Below are 16,276 nucleotides of genomic sequence, written 5' to 3'. Positions count from 1 at the left end.
TTCTGTTGTGATGTAGTCTGTTGTGTTCTGATGTGATGTAGTCTGTTGTGTTCTGTTGTGATGCAGTCTGTTCAGAGCCTTAGAGATAGAGTCTGTTGTGTTCTGTTGTGATGTAATCTGTTGTGTTCTGTTGTGATGTAGTCTGTTGTGTTCTGTTGTGATGTAGTCTGTTGTGTTCTGTTGTGTTGGGATAGGTGTTCTGTTGTGATGTAGTCTGCTGTGTTCTGTTCTGTTGTGATGCAGTCTGTGGTGTTCTGTTGTGTTGGGATGTAGTCTTTTGTGTTCTAAACTGTTCTGGGAGGTATTCCAAGTACGTGGTTTAGTGACAAACCTGGGTAAGTTAACTCAGAGTAAGGGGTAAACCTCCTAATAGAAGAGCTGTATGGCTTCATTCTCCTTACAAAACAATGCTATAGGACTCTTGTTGTAGGAGGTTTACCACTTACTCTGAGTTAACTTAACTTAACCCAGGTTTGTCACTAAACCACGTACTTGGAATACCCCCCTGGGCTGTCACTCAGCAGAGGTTCTGCTCACTCACTCACTTTCTCTTCATCTCTATGCATTCACAACCGAACATTCGGCAACAGATATCATACTGGCCAGCACCTCCATTTGGGTGTGTATTGGTTTTTTCATTACGTTTTTTTCCGTCTGGTCCTGCTGACCTAGTCAGAGAGGTGAGGACAGACTGAGTGATGAGGGAACCCCCTCCTCCCTCCTCCATCCCTCCATCCTGGCAAGGAGGCCTCTACTGCGAGAGAGAGAGAGGGAGAGAGAGAGAGAGAGAGAGAGAGAGAGACCCAGGAATGTCTCTTAAGGCTGGGTGGGGCGCAGGGCTCCGCCCGAAGACAGGCCTGTAAAAATACCCCAGGAGGAGCCCAGTGTTGACTCAGTGGGAGTGTGCGTGGGGCTGCAGTGAAACCGCACACACACGCTGACACACACACACACACACACATACACATACATGAACATAAACGCGCGCACACATTCACATACACATGCTCATGCATACACTGATTCCCCAACACACAAACACTCACGCATGCATACACGCATGCACACACGCACACACACACACACACACACACACACACACACACCAAGACACACACACACAGACACACACACACACATACATGGACATAGACGCGCACACACACACATGCTCATGCATACACTGGTTCTCTAACACACAAACACTCACACATGCACACACGCATGCACACGTGCACGCACACACACACACACTCACATACACACCAAGACACACACACACACAGACACGCATTGATACACACACATACATGAACACACACATGCTCATGCATATACTGATTCTCTAACACACAAACACACATGCATGCACACGCGCACACTCACACACCCATATTTATTTGGTTTATACCAACATGCGTACACACACACACACACACGCAGACACACAGGGCTGAACCTTAACCCATGTTGGAAATAACATGTTGGTCAGACGGCTGGAGTCAATTACAGGCCGAGGAGGAGAGCACACCCTTACACACTCTCCTGCAGCGAGGGAGGGAAGGAGAGAGGATGGGTGGAGGGACGAGTACGCTCTGGAGGAGTGCTCTGAGGACTCTCCCTGTCAAGGAAACAGCTCTGTGTGTGTGTGTGCTGTGTTTGTGTGTGAGTATGGTGTGTGATTACTGTAAACGCAAGACAGAAGCCATCAGGAAGTTGTATTTGAAGGCCTCTGTATCTGCTTAAGTTTGATAAGAGTTGCTCTGATATAACAGGTTGTAAACACAACAGTTAATAAACTAGTGACCCATTTGGCATTTCACAGATTACTGAAGCCATGTTGTTTGTAAACACTAATTTTTCAAAACACCCCTCAACACCTTAACCCTCCTGTTGTGTTTGCGGTCAAATATGACTGATTGACAATTCTTTTCTCTCAAAAATATTGTTAACTTATTCTGACTACAATGAGGCTCCTTGACTCAGATTTTGCACTGTAAAAAAGAATCACTTTCCTTACTTAAAATGTTCTAGTAAGTATAATTCAGTTTTTGTCTTTTGTTGAGATTAGTTGCGTAACATGAGTGTGACTTAATTTTGAGGTAGAAAAGTAAACAATCAAGTCAACTACTCTTGACTTGCTGAAGTGTGTGCTACACTGTAAAATTAGTTTAACCTTACCTGTTAGTTAACATTAGTTTAAAAAAACATGCAAACCGATTGCACTTGAAATTCCTATTCCAGATTAGTCGGTAATTTCAAGTTGTGCAAACAAATGCTCACTTAGTGTAGTGCACTTAAGTTACTGAGAATTCCTATTTCAACTAACTTGGTCATTACAAGTAAAGTATACTGTATGTTTGTTAAACACAGCACATGTATTGAAGTTGTATATGTATTGCATGTATTAACACAACAGGAGGGTTCATTTTGTATATCTTATCAGAGTTGCTTCACTAGATAAAATATGTATGTTTATTTTTATTATTTATAATGATCTATAATGGATAATCAACCCCAGAACAGACTCAACATTAGGCTCCCCCTCTCTTGTTCTTTGTCCTTCCCATCTCTCTCCATCACTGTAATCTCTGGTGGTGCCTCAATACTTTGCAAGATATTGGACAGTTCAATTCATAGTCATCAAAGTTCAAGGATGATTTGTTTGTGGAAATATTCACCTGCATTTATATCATGTCACCACAAGAGGGCAGTAAATCCTTCATCCCTGTTACCTTAAGTTAAGGGCATTTCACTTACCAGATAAAAAGTGAATATAGGGATTACACGAGTAATAAAAAGCAGGTTAAATACATCAATTTACATCAAGTGTGTGTGTGTGTGTGTGTGTGTGTATCAGCTGTGATAGGCAGTCCTGCTGTGTGTCATATGCTTGATGTGCTTGTATGCTTGCGTGATGTAGGCTACCCTTGAATATCAAAGCTGTATCATCTCTGAGAATATTTTAATTCTTTCTGTAAAGAAGTTTGATTGGTGGATTCAAATAAAGAAATCAAATGTCTGTGTGTGTGTGTGAGGTGAAATTGGGTCAGGTCTGGCCCGGTTCCATACTAGATCCGGCAGCTGTCTGTTAAATAATAAAAAAACAGACAATAGTGGAGCTACATACCCACTGAGTTGTATGCACCCTGGTGTTTCAGTGTCAAATTGCTGGAAAAACAGTCATTTTAATACTTTGCAGGGGACGATTTTGACACTGCTGTTCCTAATTGAACTTGGCCAGAGTGCTTTTGTTTAGACCTGCATCGTAATTGTTTTGAAAACGTGATGTCAGAGAAAAACTGTAACACCCAGAAACACATGTCTGTGCCATCCATTACACAATTTAAATGTTTGCTTCAGATTTGCAGCAAACTTGTGGGTGATTTGTGGGAAACAAATGAGTTCACTAAAAAATATTGCCAGAAGTTTGCCAATGTTGGCTGCTAGTGGCAAACTTCCAGCAAAGTAGTGGCAACAATGATAAGTTTGCCACTAGTCTAGTGGCAAATGTGTTCGCCAGTGAGTGATTAGCCATGATATGATATTTGTTAACGTATAAAATCATGCACATAATCAATAGACCGATATTATGTTCTCTAATATTACCATGGCCTTTCATAATGATTGTAGGTGCAAAAAGGGATACTAAAGAGGTTCATTGTTGCATTTGCCCGTAGGGACTCGCATTATAGGCTACAACACTATAAAGAAATAGGCTACTTAGACATAAAATGCATCGTTGAGAGATGGGCTCCACAGATCGTTGGTATACAGACCGGGAAGAGACATCAACAGGGCAGTAGTTCAAGGAGGATACGCTTTTATAGAATAACACACTCTTCCTTGAGAAAAAAAAAAACACCGTAAACAATATGAAAACCAGGTATAGCCAAATTACACAAAGATCATCGGGGAATGACGTGCTGATTTTGGGCTGAGCTCAAAGTTGCGCTCCGCTCCGCCCCGCCCCGCTCTGATCTGCAAACTGTAGCCAGAGGTACAGTACTTGACTTTAGTTGCGAGCAAAAATACCTGGAGATTATCCTAATGATGTACCACAACAGACGCTATCGTGGGACCATTTACATCCTCAGGGGTTTACCAGGCACGGGAAAATCCGGCATAGCATGGTAAAACGTTTTATTCGTTTTTGAAAATCTTTTTTAAAAGCTCCAACTCTCACAAAATGTCAGACGAAAAGTGAGCCAAATAAGGCGTCTTTAACCATGTCCGGCACCTCCGACAATAGCCTAACGGTGAACTCCATCAGAGTGTGTATGTGTATCGTTAATCTCGTTAAGATAAAGATAAATTGTTAAGACTTAAAGGAGAACCCTTTTGTGTTTTAGTAGGCCTAGGCTTCCAAACATAACCATTGTGTCAGTGAAAGGAAACTGAAACTTGTGATGCAGCAGGCCATGACTTAACTCTGAATCAATTTATGTCTGATAGGAATCTGTGGCAGGAGGAGGGTGGAGAGATCGTCAGTTTTTTCGATTATTATCGCATATATCACAATTCTCAGATGAATACTGCGTATTTTGGCAGGGCACATAAGTGGGCACGCAAGACAGGTAAGACCATTCTAAAAACTGGTGGCATTCAACCTGGTTTTCATATAGTAAATAAGAATGTATCTTGTTTGTTGCTTGTCAGCCTATATATATTAGGGTCGGCTTACATATATCTATAATGTGTGTTTATATGTGTGAGTTTTTGTTGTCTCAAAATCTATGTTGTGTGTTTTTCATGTGTATACTTCATGTCTAAATTCTTCTTCATGTGATGTAGTACATGTAATGAAAACTAATGTACTACCAAACAGGCACCAAAGGATGATGTCATACATGCACACATACAAAGACCAGGCCTCAATGTATGTAATCTAATAGACTCCCCCATTGAGATTGATGGTGTGCATTATTTTCATGGATAATACGGTAAACTCATCCACCTGTGCCTATGTTGTTTCAAAATCTATGTTGTGGGTACATGTCACTTCATGTCTGAAGTCTTGTTCATGTGATGTCTCCAACTTTACTGTAGTGCAATATGATCTGATGTGAAGCCGGATGTGAAGATGCATCTCTGTACAGACCTGTTACGGGCATGTTGTTGTTGGGTTGTTGTTGTGGGCAGCCGTGGCCTACTGGTGCCGCTGTTGTTGCAGGCAGCTCACTGCGCCGGGATTAGTGTGTGCTTCACCTCACTGTGTGTTCACTGTGTGCTGAGTGTGTTTCACTAATTCACGGATTGGGATCAATGCAGAGACCAAATTTCCCTCACAGGATCAAAAGAGTATATACTTATACTTATACTGTAAAATGAACATTCCTAATGGGGCAATTAACTAACTATCTTACTATGACAGCCATAGATGCTCTAGAAAGAGGGGTGGATCCAGTCATCATCAACAACTGCAACATGCCCCGCTGGCACATGTATCCATACGTCCTAATGGTACGTTATGATGTCCAACATCGTTTTTGTTCTTATTGTCAATGCAATAGACTGCAAGACAGTTTCCTCTTTTTTATTTGTACCAGTAATACATTTTAACCATTGGCCTACACATCACACTGTTCAGACAGTCCACTGAGGCCTACATGTTTAAACTGATTTGTGTGTAGGCCTCTGTTCAGATAAATGATCCATACCTCATGTCTATATGCTGTTAGAATGTAACTGAACTGAATGTAACTTTGGTAAGTGTTTTTATTTAGTTTTCTCCACAATGCTCAGCCATGGGCTGAGTTTATGACATGAGCTACTAAACTGATCCAATCCACTTAAAAAAATGTAGACTGTCATTATTATATTTTTATATAATTTTATTTTGATATTATTATACCCCCCCTGTCCCATTTAGTTTGATTATTTCATGGTTATAATGTGTAAAGGTTGTATAGAGCCAACAACAACAACAACATATTAGCCTATTTAAAATAATTGGGGTCAGTTGGCAGGACATGGATTAAGCCAAGTTTAAAAACTCAGTGGAGATCTTCACTGAAGGTCTAGTTTAGTCTCTGCCTATGCTTGATCCCTATTTAGGGAACCAGACATAAAAAATAAGTGGTTACTACATAAGATAAATCTTGTATTTCATGGGTAGGCTTCTACCCGTGACTACTGGATTGAATTCATTGAAACAGAAGACACCTGGAATGTTCCTCTTGAGGAATTGGAGAGGTGAGCCCATGTCTGGTCAACCATGTAAAATTATCCATTTTGAATTATCTGATACATTTTTTTGTTTTAGTTTGGTGGTATTCTTGTCAGATTATAAATTGTTTTGTACAGGAGATGTGACGATATTCCACTATCAGTACTGGATCGCATGAAGGAGTCATATGAGCCAGCACGAAATCCGTATGACGTCCTGCTTGACGAGTATTCTGAAAGTCGCTGGATCAGTAATCGGGAAATGACACAATATAACTGGTCTAACATCCAATAGAGAGCGGCATTTCAATAGTCCACTTAATTCATGGGGGTGAATTATTATGGTATGAAAAGGAATGATCAGATATCATGCACCATTCATACAGAAATAAATTGTGATATTTTTGAGAACCCATGTTTATTGTGATTCATATTTTCTTATTTCACAAGTTCTCATGCTGTATGTTGTGGGGAAAAAAGGCAGACTCTTATATAGCACTCTGAACAAAAAACCAGGGGAGAACGGTCTGAGATGAGAAGTGGCTGCTTGTGGCCTTTTATTCACAAGTCCTCCCGGGCACAGATCTAAATGCACAGAGATTAAGTGTCGCCAGGCAGGAGTGGCGAATGATGGATGTCCTCTGCAGCGGAGACTCCATGACCCAGGCCTTGGGGAGAAGCCCATGTTCTAAAGTTTTTGTATGTTGTCAAAAACACGTCCTTTTTACTTATGGCCAACCCTGGCCCGGTGTCTGCCCCCTGTGTAATCGGCAGACCGTTTATCAACCAATGTATATTCAATAAATCATATAGCTGGATGAGCTCACTGAGCTGCCACAAAAAAATATTAAATACTGAACATCCTGCCCCAGCCTCTGCCTGGCCACCTGGCCGCACATGAAATCTTCATGAACTTTACATATCCCTCGCCTGCTGCCTGGCCACACATGACATCTTAATGAAAATGTACCACACTTATAAGCACAGATATTAATTATAAGCACAATCAGATATCATGCACCATTCATACAGAAATAAATTGTAATATTTTTGAGAACCCATGTTTACTACTTTTTATATTTTCTTACCTCACAAGTTCTTATAGGCACAGACTAGCTGTATCTTGTGTAGTTAAGAAGGTTACGAAGAACAAAGGCCCAGGCAGGTATATCTGTTTTTGCAATGAAAATGGCACTGAATATGCTGAGGTGAGATCATCTGGATTGGAAACTGACAGAACATAGTCTTTCTTTAATGCTCAAAGGACATACACTAAAGTTCAGTTGTGTTGGAGAAACTTTATTCACTGTTAAGCACAAAACATCTTTATCTGGTCAGCTATGAGTTATGACCTTCAGAAGGAGAGACTCAGTCGGATGCATCGTGTCTCACACTGGTGGTGTCATTGTTTGTGGGTTTGTGACCTTGAGCTTATCTACAAACAGGCCCAAGAAAAATGTGCAGTTTGTGTCTCTTAATATCACACATCAGTTAATATCACATAGTGATGTAGTATACAAGCTCTTCATTTACAGTAAAGGTTAATATGATACTTATAGTTATGATACTTATAATTAATAATAATGCAAACATCAATACTAATTATGTGGATTTCATTGTCTTGGTAACATTTCACTTGATGGTATCTGAGAGACATGACACATGAACCCTAAACCTAACCCTAACTTGGACTACTAACAACGCAGTACAGTACATTAGAAGGGAAAAGAGAAGATTACAGCCAGTCATATGGTGTGTAGAACCACAATGCCCCCATGTAAACCACCTATGGTCAATCAATGAAGGTGTAGCCTTTTTTTTTTTACTGGCACAAAGCCAAACAAACAAAAGCAGAAGTCATATCACAAGCACAATGTTTACTGTCGATTTAAAGAGAGTATGAAAACCTTGCCAAATGGGCCATAATAGCTAAACCTCCTGCAGGGAAACATCAGAAGTCAGACTGACTTCAGAAAAAGAAAAATCATACAAATAGACAGTCAGTATTGTTACAATGGATTTACAGAGGACTTAGATATTTGGGAATGAAGAGAATTTCAGAACTACAAAGAAAAAGAACTCCAACACGCTCAAGAATGGCCAATAATAGCTGAGCTACGCAAGAAAAAATACATACAATTAAAGCATGTAAATAGCATGCAGCTACAGGACTTTGAACACAGCGGAAATGCAGAAGTGAGATTGGCTCAGGATGGGACAGACTACCCCATCTCTGCTGCAAGTATTCTAAGTAGTGCAAGGGAATAGGGAACATTGACTCAGAGATAGAAAGAGACTCTGAAATAGTCCACCTTTGTTAGCCCCAAACCCCAAATTAGGGAATTTGATTCAGATAGAGAGCCTCTTGATCAAGTCAACCCTCTCGTACACCCTAAACCCGTCGAAAAAGGGCCCTCACATCAGACACACACACACACACAGAAAAATACTTACCCTGTGATATTATCACAGTTCGAAGACGAACACACATGCACACACAGGAGTTGCGATCTCAACTGTGTTAAAGGGAGCCCATTTAGACACCAGAGTAGACACAAAACGCATACCTCCTCTTTTACCCTGTGAAATCCTCACAGTCTGAAAACGAGCGCACCCACACTTACAGAAGTAGTCATCTCTACTCTGTTACGGGAACCCCGTAGACAGAGTGGACACAAAACGCAACACTGTATATTTTGAAAAACATGAATTGTTATTTTCCTGTCAGAAAACTCCAAAAGCACATATCTATGGCCTATTCTAGTCAGAGAAGTGTAGGCTTACTATAATGCTGTATACACTATAGTCTAGTTGGAGTCACAACAAGGCACGTTGTGTTGGACACAACAAGGCTGCAATTGAAGATCAGTCAAAAGTTATTGTGTAGTCACAAAAACTTCTTAGAGACCAACTGATTTAGAATGTATGCTTTCATTCTTTATATTTCAAAATACATATATCATACGCATCAAGGACATCAGCATTAAGTGGAATTTCCACAGCAACTTTTAATGAACAAAAATGAATAAGCCTACAGAATTACATTTCACAAACAAGTGGCAGTCTCAAATGCCACCCCCATCGCTAGTTACAGTTACGCTAGTTTTGTCCGATTGGAAGTCAGTGCAACATACGTTAATTGACCTCAGGGTGGGTAACTCAATTCATTTCCACATATAGTTGGACTACATGTATTTACAAGAGCACTAAAGAAGACTTTGGAAAGATGTCTTCGAATTTCCAAGCACTTTGTTTGGACTATATGTTGGAGACACCGATTCACCATTGTGTGTCTTATGTGGCCGCTGTGCCATGTGTAATGGTCTGCCTATGGTAGGCTATGCTTGCGACATTGCTTGTGATTATATATACTACAACTACTATGACCGTTCATAAACTGCTTCCGGTTTTGAGCGTCTCTCGTCCAGGAAGGACTTGTAAGCCTCCTGAGAGACTCTGAAGGTTTTGATAATTGCTGTGCACCAGTTGGATCTGTCACTTGCAAGTCTCTCCCAGTTGTTCAGGTTGATGGAGAAGACTAGATTATATATAAGGCTATATAAGGCTTGTGTTATTGTGGTGTAGTCAAGCATAGTTATATGCTTATATACTTATACTTATGTTTACCATTTCTGCTGTAAGTGCATGTTGGGTGTGATGTCTGTATGCTACTGAGACCTTGAATTTCCCCTTGGGGATCAATAAAGTATCTACTGTATCTATCTATCTAGTTGTAATGGCTTATTTTGGTAAGCTGCGTTTGGGCATGGCCCACCTGATTTTCTCTGGGCCCATCCACATTGTAAATTCTGGCCACACTAGTGCTTTGTGTATGTACATGACGCCTCCATGCATACAGTAACTGAGTAATTTCCGTAAACATCATACTTCATTCGGTGGTACAGTGATAGCAGCCACGGCCAAGTCACAGCCATGGCGATATCTGCCACTTTCACTCGTGCCATATTGATTAATGTGATTAATATGAATGATGTGACCTCTTATAGTATTTTTTATGTGCAGACTTGTGCACATGCTTATAAAGATAATGTGTTGAAAAGAGTCTATTATCTCTAGTTTCTGACTGTATTCAGACACTCTGGCCTTTTGTTTGGCACTTGAAGTAAAGTAAGATATAACAGGAAGTCAACATGAACTGCTGTCTGCCATGTTGTGGTGTGGTGAAGGGCACGTGTGTTTTTTGTGCAGGGGTGTTTGTGCAGAGTCTTTTTTTTCCTATCTCGCTTTTTGTAGATTCTTGGAAGTCATTTTAGTACAAGACTCAGAATCACGCCTGTTTGTTTAAGTATCTGAAAGTCACACTTGAGTAAAAACACACCAGAAAAAGACTTTAGAAGGTAGAAGGTAAATTTAAATATGTTGACATTAGATCCACAAATAATTACACACATGGTTACAGTCATTTCTATGGTCCATTGGCTTCATGTTTGTAATATGGGCCAAACTGATTTGTGATGTGAATCTATGAGAATTTAAAGTATGGCAGGAAGGAAATATGTCTTATTTAGCTGAGCTGAAAGTGAGTGAATCTAAATCAAGTGACTTAGACAAGTTGTTTTTTTTTTAAAACTGAAAAAGCAGTATGCACAACTTATTTTGTCAAAAAAAGAAGCCAAGTCTGAACATAGCCTTGTGGTATTTTTAATGTGCAGAAACGTTTAAAGTGCAAAAACATTTATGAGAGTGTGTGTTTAAAAGAGTCTATTGTCTCTAGTTTCTGACTTTATTCAGACACTCTGGGCTTTTGTTTGGCACTTGAAGTAAAGGATATAACAGGAAGTAAACATGAACTGCTGTCTGCCGTGTTGTGGTTTGTGCAGGGCACGTGTGATTTTTGTGCAGATGTGTTTGTGCAGAGTTTTTTTTCTATCTTGCTTAGATTCTTGGAAGTCATTTCAAAACAAGACTCAGAATCGTGCCTGTTTGTTCAATAGTAGGTAGCTATACATGAAGTATCTGAAAGCCACACTTGAGTAAAAGGCTTTAGAAGGTACTGTACAAGGTAAGCATGAAATATGTTGACATTAGATCTACAAATTATTATATACATTGTTACAATCATTTTTATGGTGCTTTGGCTTCATGTTTGTAATATGGGCCACACTGATTTGTGATTTAGATAAGCACTTCCTGTGACTCTATGAGAATTGAAACGCAACAGGAAACCAAAATATGTCCAATTTAGCTGAGCTTGGCAAGCACAGCATTGCTAAGAGGTATATGTTCATTTTGAATTCATTACCAATGACATATCTGGGACGAGGGCATCTTTGTTGCTTCACCTCTTCCTTTAACAACTCTCCCTAAATAGGCGATTCTTGCCTGAGCAGGATTTCAGCTGCTCGACAGTCTCAGTTCTTCATCATGTTTCCTATCCATTATGTCAAATGTGGTGCTTAGTCTGTACAACAGGCCATATACTGTTGTGATATGTGTGGAGTGCAGTTTAGCATTGTTTGCATTCAAGGTCTCTGAAAAAGATTTTGCCTTTTCAGATGTGCAAGCTACCCATGCCATAGGCATTAATGCATCCCCATACCACCATGTTGGATGGCCCCTCTCCTCTTCACCTCCAAGGATGCAGGGTCCTTGACGTCCAAAAAGAATGAGACATTTTGATTGGTCTACCCATGGAACTAGAACAGTTTTCCACTTCGCCTGGGTTCATCTTAATTCGCCTTATTCACCCGGCGGCCATTACGAGGCTGAGGGGTACACTTGCCATTACACCTCAGTCCAGCAGATGGTGGTGGTAATGCACTCCATTTGCAAACGGCTAAAAAGAAAAACTCACTGAAGAACAGGCGAGTAAACCCTTCTTTTTTGGTGAGCTTTTTTTTTGGCAGTTTTAAAACAGAGTGCATTACCACCACCATCTGCTGGACTGAGGTGTAATGGCAAGTGTACCCTTTAGCCTCACACCAGGAACGTGGCGTGATCGTCATGTTGCCTAGCGATTGTGTGGTGTTTTCTGTGTCTTTGCTTACCATGAAGCGTGTCTGATGCGGTGCTGCGGCGGCATTTCTGCCAATTAAAACGTCTCACTTCTTTTTCTCACATCATTTTTTTTCTTCACTGTTTTGAATGAAAACGCTTCCAACACGCTTCCGTGTGGCCTGAAAAATAGGCATAAGTCCTATTCCTTGCATGCGTTTTCTGCGCAGCTCGAGCTGCGCCTGAGACGTGTGTGTCACGCAGGCAGTGTGCAACCTCTAACCTGTTACCATGGGAGCCGAAATAAAAACGGACATGCCACCCAGCTGACACGCTCATGCCATGCACCCGGTGTGAAACGGGCCTTAGAAAATAATAAGACCACAATCATTTTATACATTTAGAGAAATGGTAAAGGGTGGACGAGTATACCACAAACAAAGCTACACCCACATGCTTTTCTAAACCACCTATCGTCACATATGAATATTCTGAATATTCAACAGACAGCAGTTAGAATCCCCACCCAGATCTAAGCTCTACCTTTACAAGGCATTAGATGGTTTAAAATATGAAACCGAGTTCGCCCACACACTGGCACTACTGCAGCTCACAGGAGTGAAGTAACTTACTAATGACCCATTTCTACTTCCAGCATTGTTTTTAAACTTTGGTAAGTTTAACCACACTTTCACACCATACTTTCTTGCTATGCAATTGTTTATATGTTAGTTGTATTAAAATTAACAATATATAGTTGTCATGTTGCTTTGTGTGTGTGTGTGTGTGTGTGTGAACAGTGCTACTTTAACTAACCATAAACCATAATAACAACTATTTGTTTAAATTGTTTATTTGTTGCCAACATCAGTGCAGTTCTTCTGGAAAATACTTTGTCATAGAATTGAACTTGCATTGCTAGACAGCTTATTTGCAGAACCAGCACATTATGGAATAAAACGTTTCCTAAAACTATTTCCTTTAGGTCATGGCTGATCAAGAGGATGATGTACGTGCTTTACTGAATGATTCTGGTGAACCAGATTTGAAGCATGCCATTTCCAGAGCCAGAGAAGTAGTAGATAGGTTAGATAATGTAGTGCTCAACATTGCTGTAACAGGAGTAACTGGAGCCGGAAAGTCCACCTTTGTGAATGCCATCAGGGATGTCAGTAATACTGAAGAAGGAGCTGCTACAATTGGGGAGACAGAGACCACTATGGAGATCAAAGCATACCCCCATCCCACCATGCCCAATGTGAAGATCTGGGACCTGCCAGGACTAGGGACCAAAAACTTCAAAGCAAAGACCTAAAAGATGTCAAGTTCCAAAACTATGACTTCTTTATTATAGTTAGTGAAAAAAGATTCAAGGAGTATGGCGTTATACTGGCAAAGGAAATTCAGAAAAATAATAACAATTTCTACTTTATTCGTTCAATGATTGACCAAGATGTAGCCAGTGCTGAAAGGAGAGGGGTGACAGAGAATGCCACGCTCCAAAAAATAAAAAATGATTGTCAGGAAAATCTCATGGAACTGGGTTCTCCTCCTGTCTTCTTGATCTCATCCCATTACCTGGAGAAATTTGATTTCTCAAAACTCCAAAATGCTCTGGAGAGAGATCTTCCAGATCGCAAGAGAGATGCTCTTGTTAGGAGTTTGCCGGTTTATTCCAGGCAGTGTCTTGAAAAGAAATACAACACATTTCAGAAAGCAGTCTGGGCTTTGGCTGTTGTATCCGGTGGCATAGCAGCAGCCCCAGTGCCAGGTCTGTCAGTTGCATGTGATGTTGCCATGGTAGCAACTTTCTTCACCACATGCTACCATTCATTTGTTCTAGATGATAAATCCCTCACAAAGGTGGGAAATAGAGTAGACAAACCAATACTTGAAATTGTTAAAGAGTCGGCAATTGTCAGGGCAATTGCTAGTAAAACATTTCTTTCATCAAAATTGGCAGCCAGACTTGGGGCTGCGGGTGTAATTGAGTCAGTGTGCAGCCTTATTCCTGTAGCTGGAAGCATAGCAGCAGCTGGAGTGTCTTTCGCTACCACACGGTCTGTGCTCGAAGAGAGGTTGAAAGAACTGTATAGAGTTGCACTAAAAGTGATTAAAATGGCAAACCTCAACTAGACTGAGGTATCCCTGAGGTGCCCTGTATAGGGGGCTCAATGAATTGCATAATGTGGCATAAAATTGAAGGACTTCAGTAATAATCTCATGTTATTTAGCCAATGCAAGTGGCCAGGTTACTATCATCTACAATGTTTCTTTTAACACATGTAAGTACAGTATTTCTATGATAGATTTACCAAAATAGGGATTTTGTTTGTTTATTCAGGGAATAGCTGTTTGACAGTAACCTGGCAATAGCCAGATGAATTTCGCTCCGCCTAGCTCCACTCATCCATCTGGAACCGATCCATTGAAGTGTTGCTTCAGAAGGCTGGGCCTAATCAAAAAATGCTTGCATATGATTGAATAAGCCACTTGTCCGTCATCTATTGACGTGCTTCTTCAACCACTCACATCGAAGCCAACCCGTGACGCTAATAACAGACTCACAGTCGCTTCTACGCTATGTCACATCTATGAAACTCCCGCCCTGCGTCCTGATTGGCTAAACCATAAAGTTGGTTGGAGAAATCACTCTCAATGGAAGAGGTCCCAGATGGATGTGAGTGAAGCTAGGCGGAGCTAAGCGGAACGACATTCATCTGGCTAGGGTCAGGTTAGTTTGACAGTGCTTCTGGGAGGGTTTATTTTGATGTATGTTTTTAAGGTATTTTGTGTATCATGAATTACTTCTGCTGTGTGAGAAATATCCCTTTGCTGAATGGACTAGAGCAACATGATCTTTGATTTTCAACACACTGTTGTGAAAAGTATAAGGGAATTGTTAATGGACTTATGCATCCTAAACAATAAAACTGTGTTCTGTGTAAAATGTATGTTGTTGGATTCTCGATAAACTATTCTTTCAAAATATATGGCACTTGATAGTTTTACATAAATCAGGGGCATTCATGTGTACTCTTAAACCTGTTAGAACTAACTTCACTGTGGTCTCATACTGTAGTTCTACAGTTATTTACGTTCACTATTGACTGACAAGGGGTTTAATTAAAGGTTTGAACTGAAGTGGAGCGCAAGGCGAAATATTCATCACTTTTTTGGGTGTACAGTAAGATAAGAACAAGCCTTGCGTCGGCTTTGCCCCGGGTGTATGATAAGTGAAAAGTGTGTCTGCAAATAATGCAAGAACAGAAGAATAATGGTCTGTAAAATTGTAAATAATTCTGGGTCATCATGTACAATGCATAGCTTAATTTAAATATGCAGAGAATACACACAAGACCTGGCTGAAAAACAATATTGGATGTCCATCGTCTTTGGGGCCTTTGGTAGCCCAGTTGAAACCAGACCCTTCTCAATCTCGAATTTGCCGGAAGTACGTCTGGGTTTTTCCCAGGCTAGGCCTTAGGTGCAACTGCATGCAAAACCATTAATTTTGCTTGATCCTTCTGGGCCACCATATTTCTCCACTCGTGCAGCCTGATGCAGCTGTGGTAGGTATCACACTGTGAGATCTGGGGTTCAATAACTTGTATCTGACAGCACCGTAAGTATGCTCACTTGAGCCATTACCAATGTACAACTTTGTCACTTAATAATGTACAACTTCAACACTAGTTTTACCCAAATCATTGCTTAACACAGAGCCCGGCTCTGGCTTAACAGACCTACTGGCACCATCTAGTGGTTAAACAAACCTTGCAGTAAACCCACTTCATTATTAGGAGTTTGCACGGCGTGTCATTTAGAAAGCTTTAGGCACTGAATAAGATCCCTAACATCGTCAAGGAAAATGGTTCATTATTGCCGTGTTTTAGGTTGTACCAATAGGTCAGACCGAGAAAAACATCTGGAGTAGGTATCAACTTCCAAAAGTTATTAAAAAACCAGGGAGAAAGGAGAATAATGCCAGAAGCTATCAGAGGAAAGGGGGCGCTTGTGGTTGGACTTGGTACTTCGTCTCCCTCACCAACTTATATGGATCTGCGCTGTCAATAAACCGAAATATTGCGCCTTTTCTTGTGGTCCAAGTCCTGCCCTATATGCCTTTGCATCTTGGACGTGTTTTGATGAG

At 40.7% G+C, this 16,276-nt stretch overlaps 2 protein-coding genes and 1 long non-coding RNA gene across 5 annotated transcripts; all 3 read left to right on the top strand.

Annotated features, from left to right (window-relative positions):
• The first annotated feature begins 3,974 nt into the window (after positions 1-3,974).
• On the top strand, positions 3,975-6,579 carry LOC121697512 (NEDD4-binding protein 2-like 1). 3 transcript variants are annotated; one of them, XR_006026474.1, is made up of 6 exons: positions 3,975-4,133; positions 4,456-4,577; positions 4,829-4,943; positions 5,375-5,463; positions 6,119-6,195; positions 6,307-6,579. XR_006026474.1 is itself a non-coding variant. In XM_042079058.1 (5 exons), exons 1-5 carry the CDS (start codon positions 4,051-4,053, stop codon positions 6,461-6,463), a joined length of 528 nt encoding a protein of 175 aa, XP_041934992.1. In that variant the 5' UTR covers positions 3,975-4,050; the 3' UTR covers positions 6,464-6,579. The 3 variants fall into 3 exon arrangements, 1 of the variants encoding a protein (XP_041934992.1); XR_006026473.1 differs by having other exon boundaries at positions 4,456-4,943; XM_042079058.1 differs by lacking the exon at positions 4,829-4,943.
• Positions 6,580-10,178: 3,599 nt separating this feature from the next.
• Positions 10,179-11,933, top strand: LOC121697513. The gene is made up of 3 exons (XR_006026475.1): positions 10,179-10,526; positions 11,180-11,191; positions 11,685-11,933. It is a non-coding gene; the product is annotated as an uncharacterized LOC121697513 (long non-coding RNA).
• A 38-nt stretch (positions 11,934-11,971) lies between these two features.
• On the top strand, positions 11,972-15,114 carry LOC121697511 (interferon-inducible GTPase 5-like). The gene is given in 4 exon segments (XM_042079057.1): positions 11,972-12,796; positions 13,109-13,430; positions 13,433-14,477; positions 14,863-15,114. Coding segments are annotated over 2 exon segments (1,146 nt in total). The 5' UTR covers positions 11,972-12,796; positions 13,109-13,111; the 3' UTR covers positions 14,260-14,477; positions 14,863-15,114.
• Positions 15,115-16,276: the final 1,162 nt, after the last annotated feature.

Source organism: Alosa sapidissima, chromosome 22 (assembly GCF_018492685.1).
Source record: "Alosa sapidissima isolate fAloSap1 chromosome 22, fAloSap1.pri, whole genome shotgun sequence".
Taxonomy (NCBI): Eukaryota; Metazoa; Chordata; class Actinopteri; order Clupeiformes; family Clupeidae; genus Alosa; species Alosa sapidissima.
The sequence above is the reverse complement of the archived record's forward strand: the minus strand, read 5'-3'. Positions and strand labels throughout refer to the sequence as shown.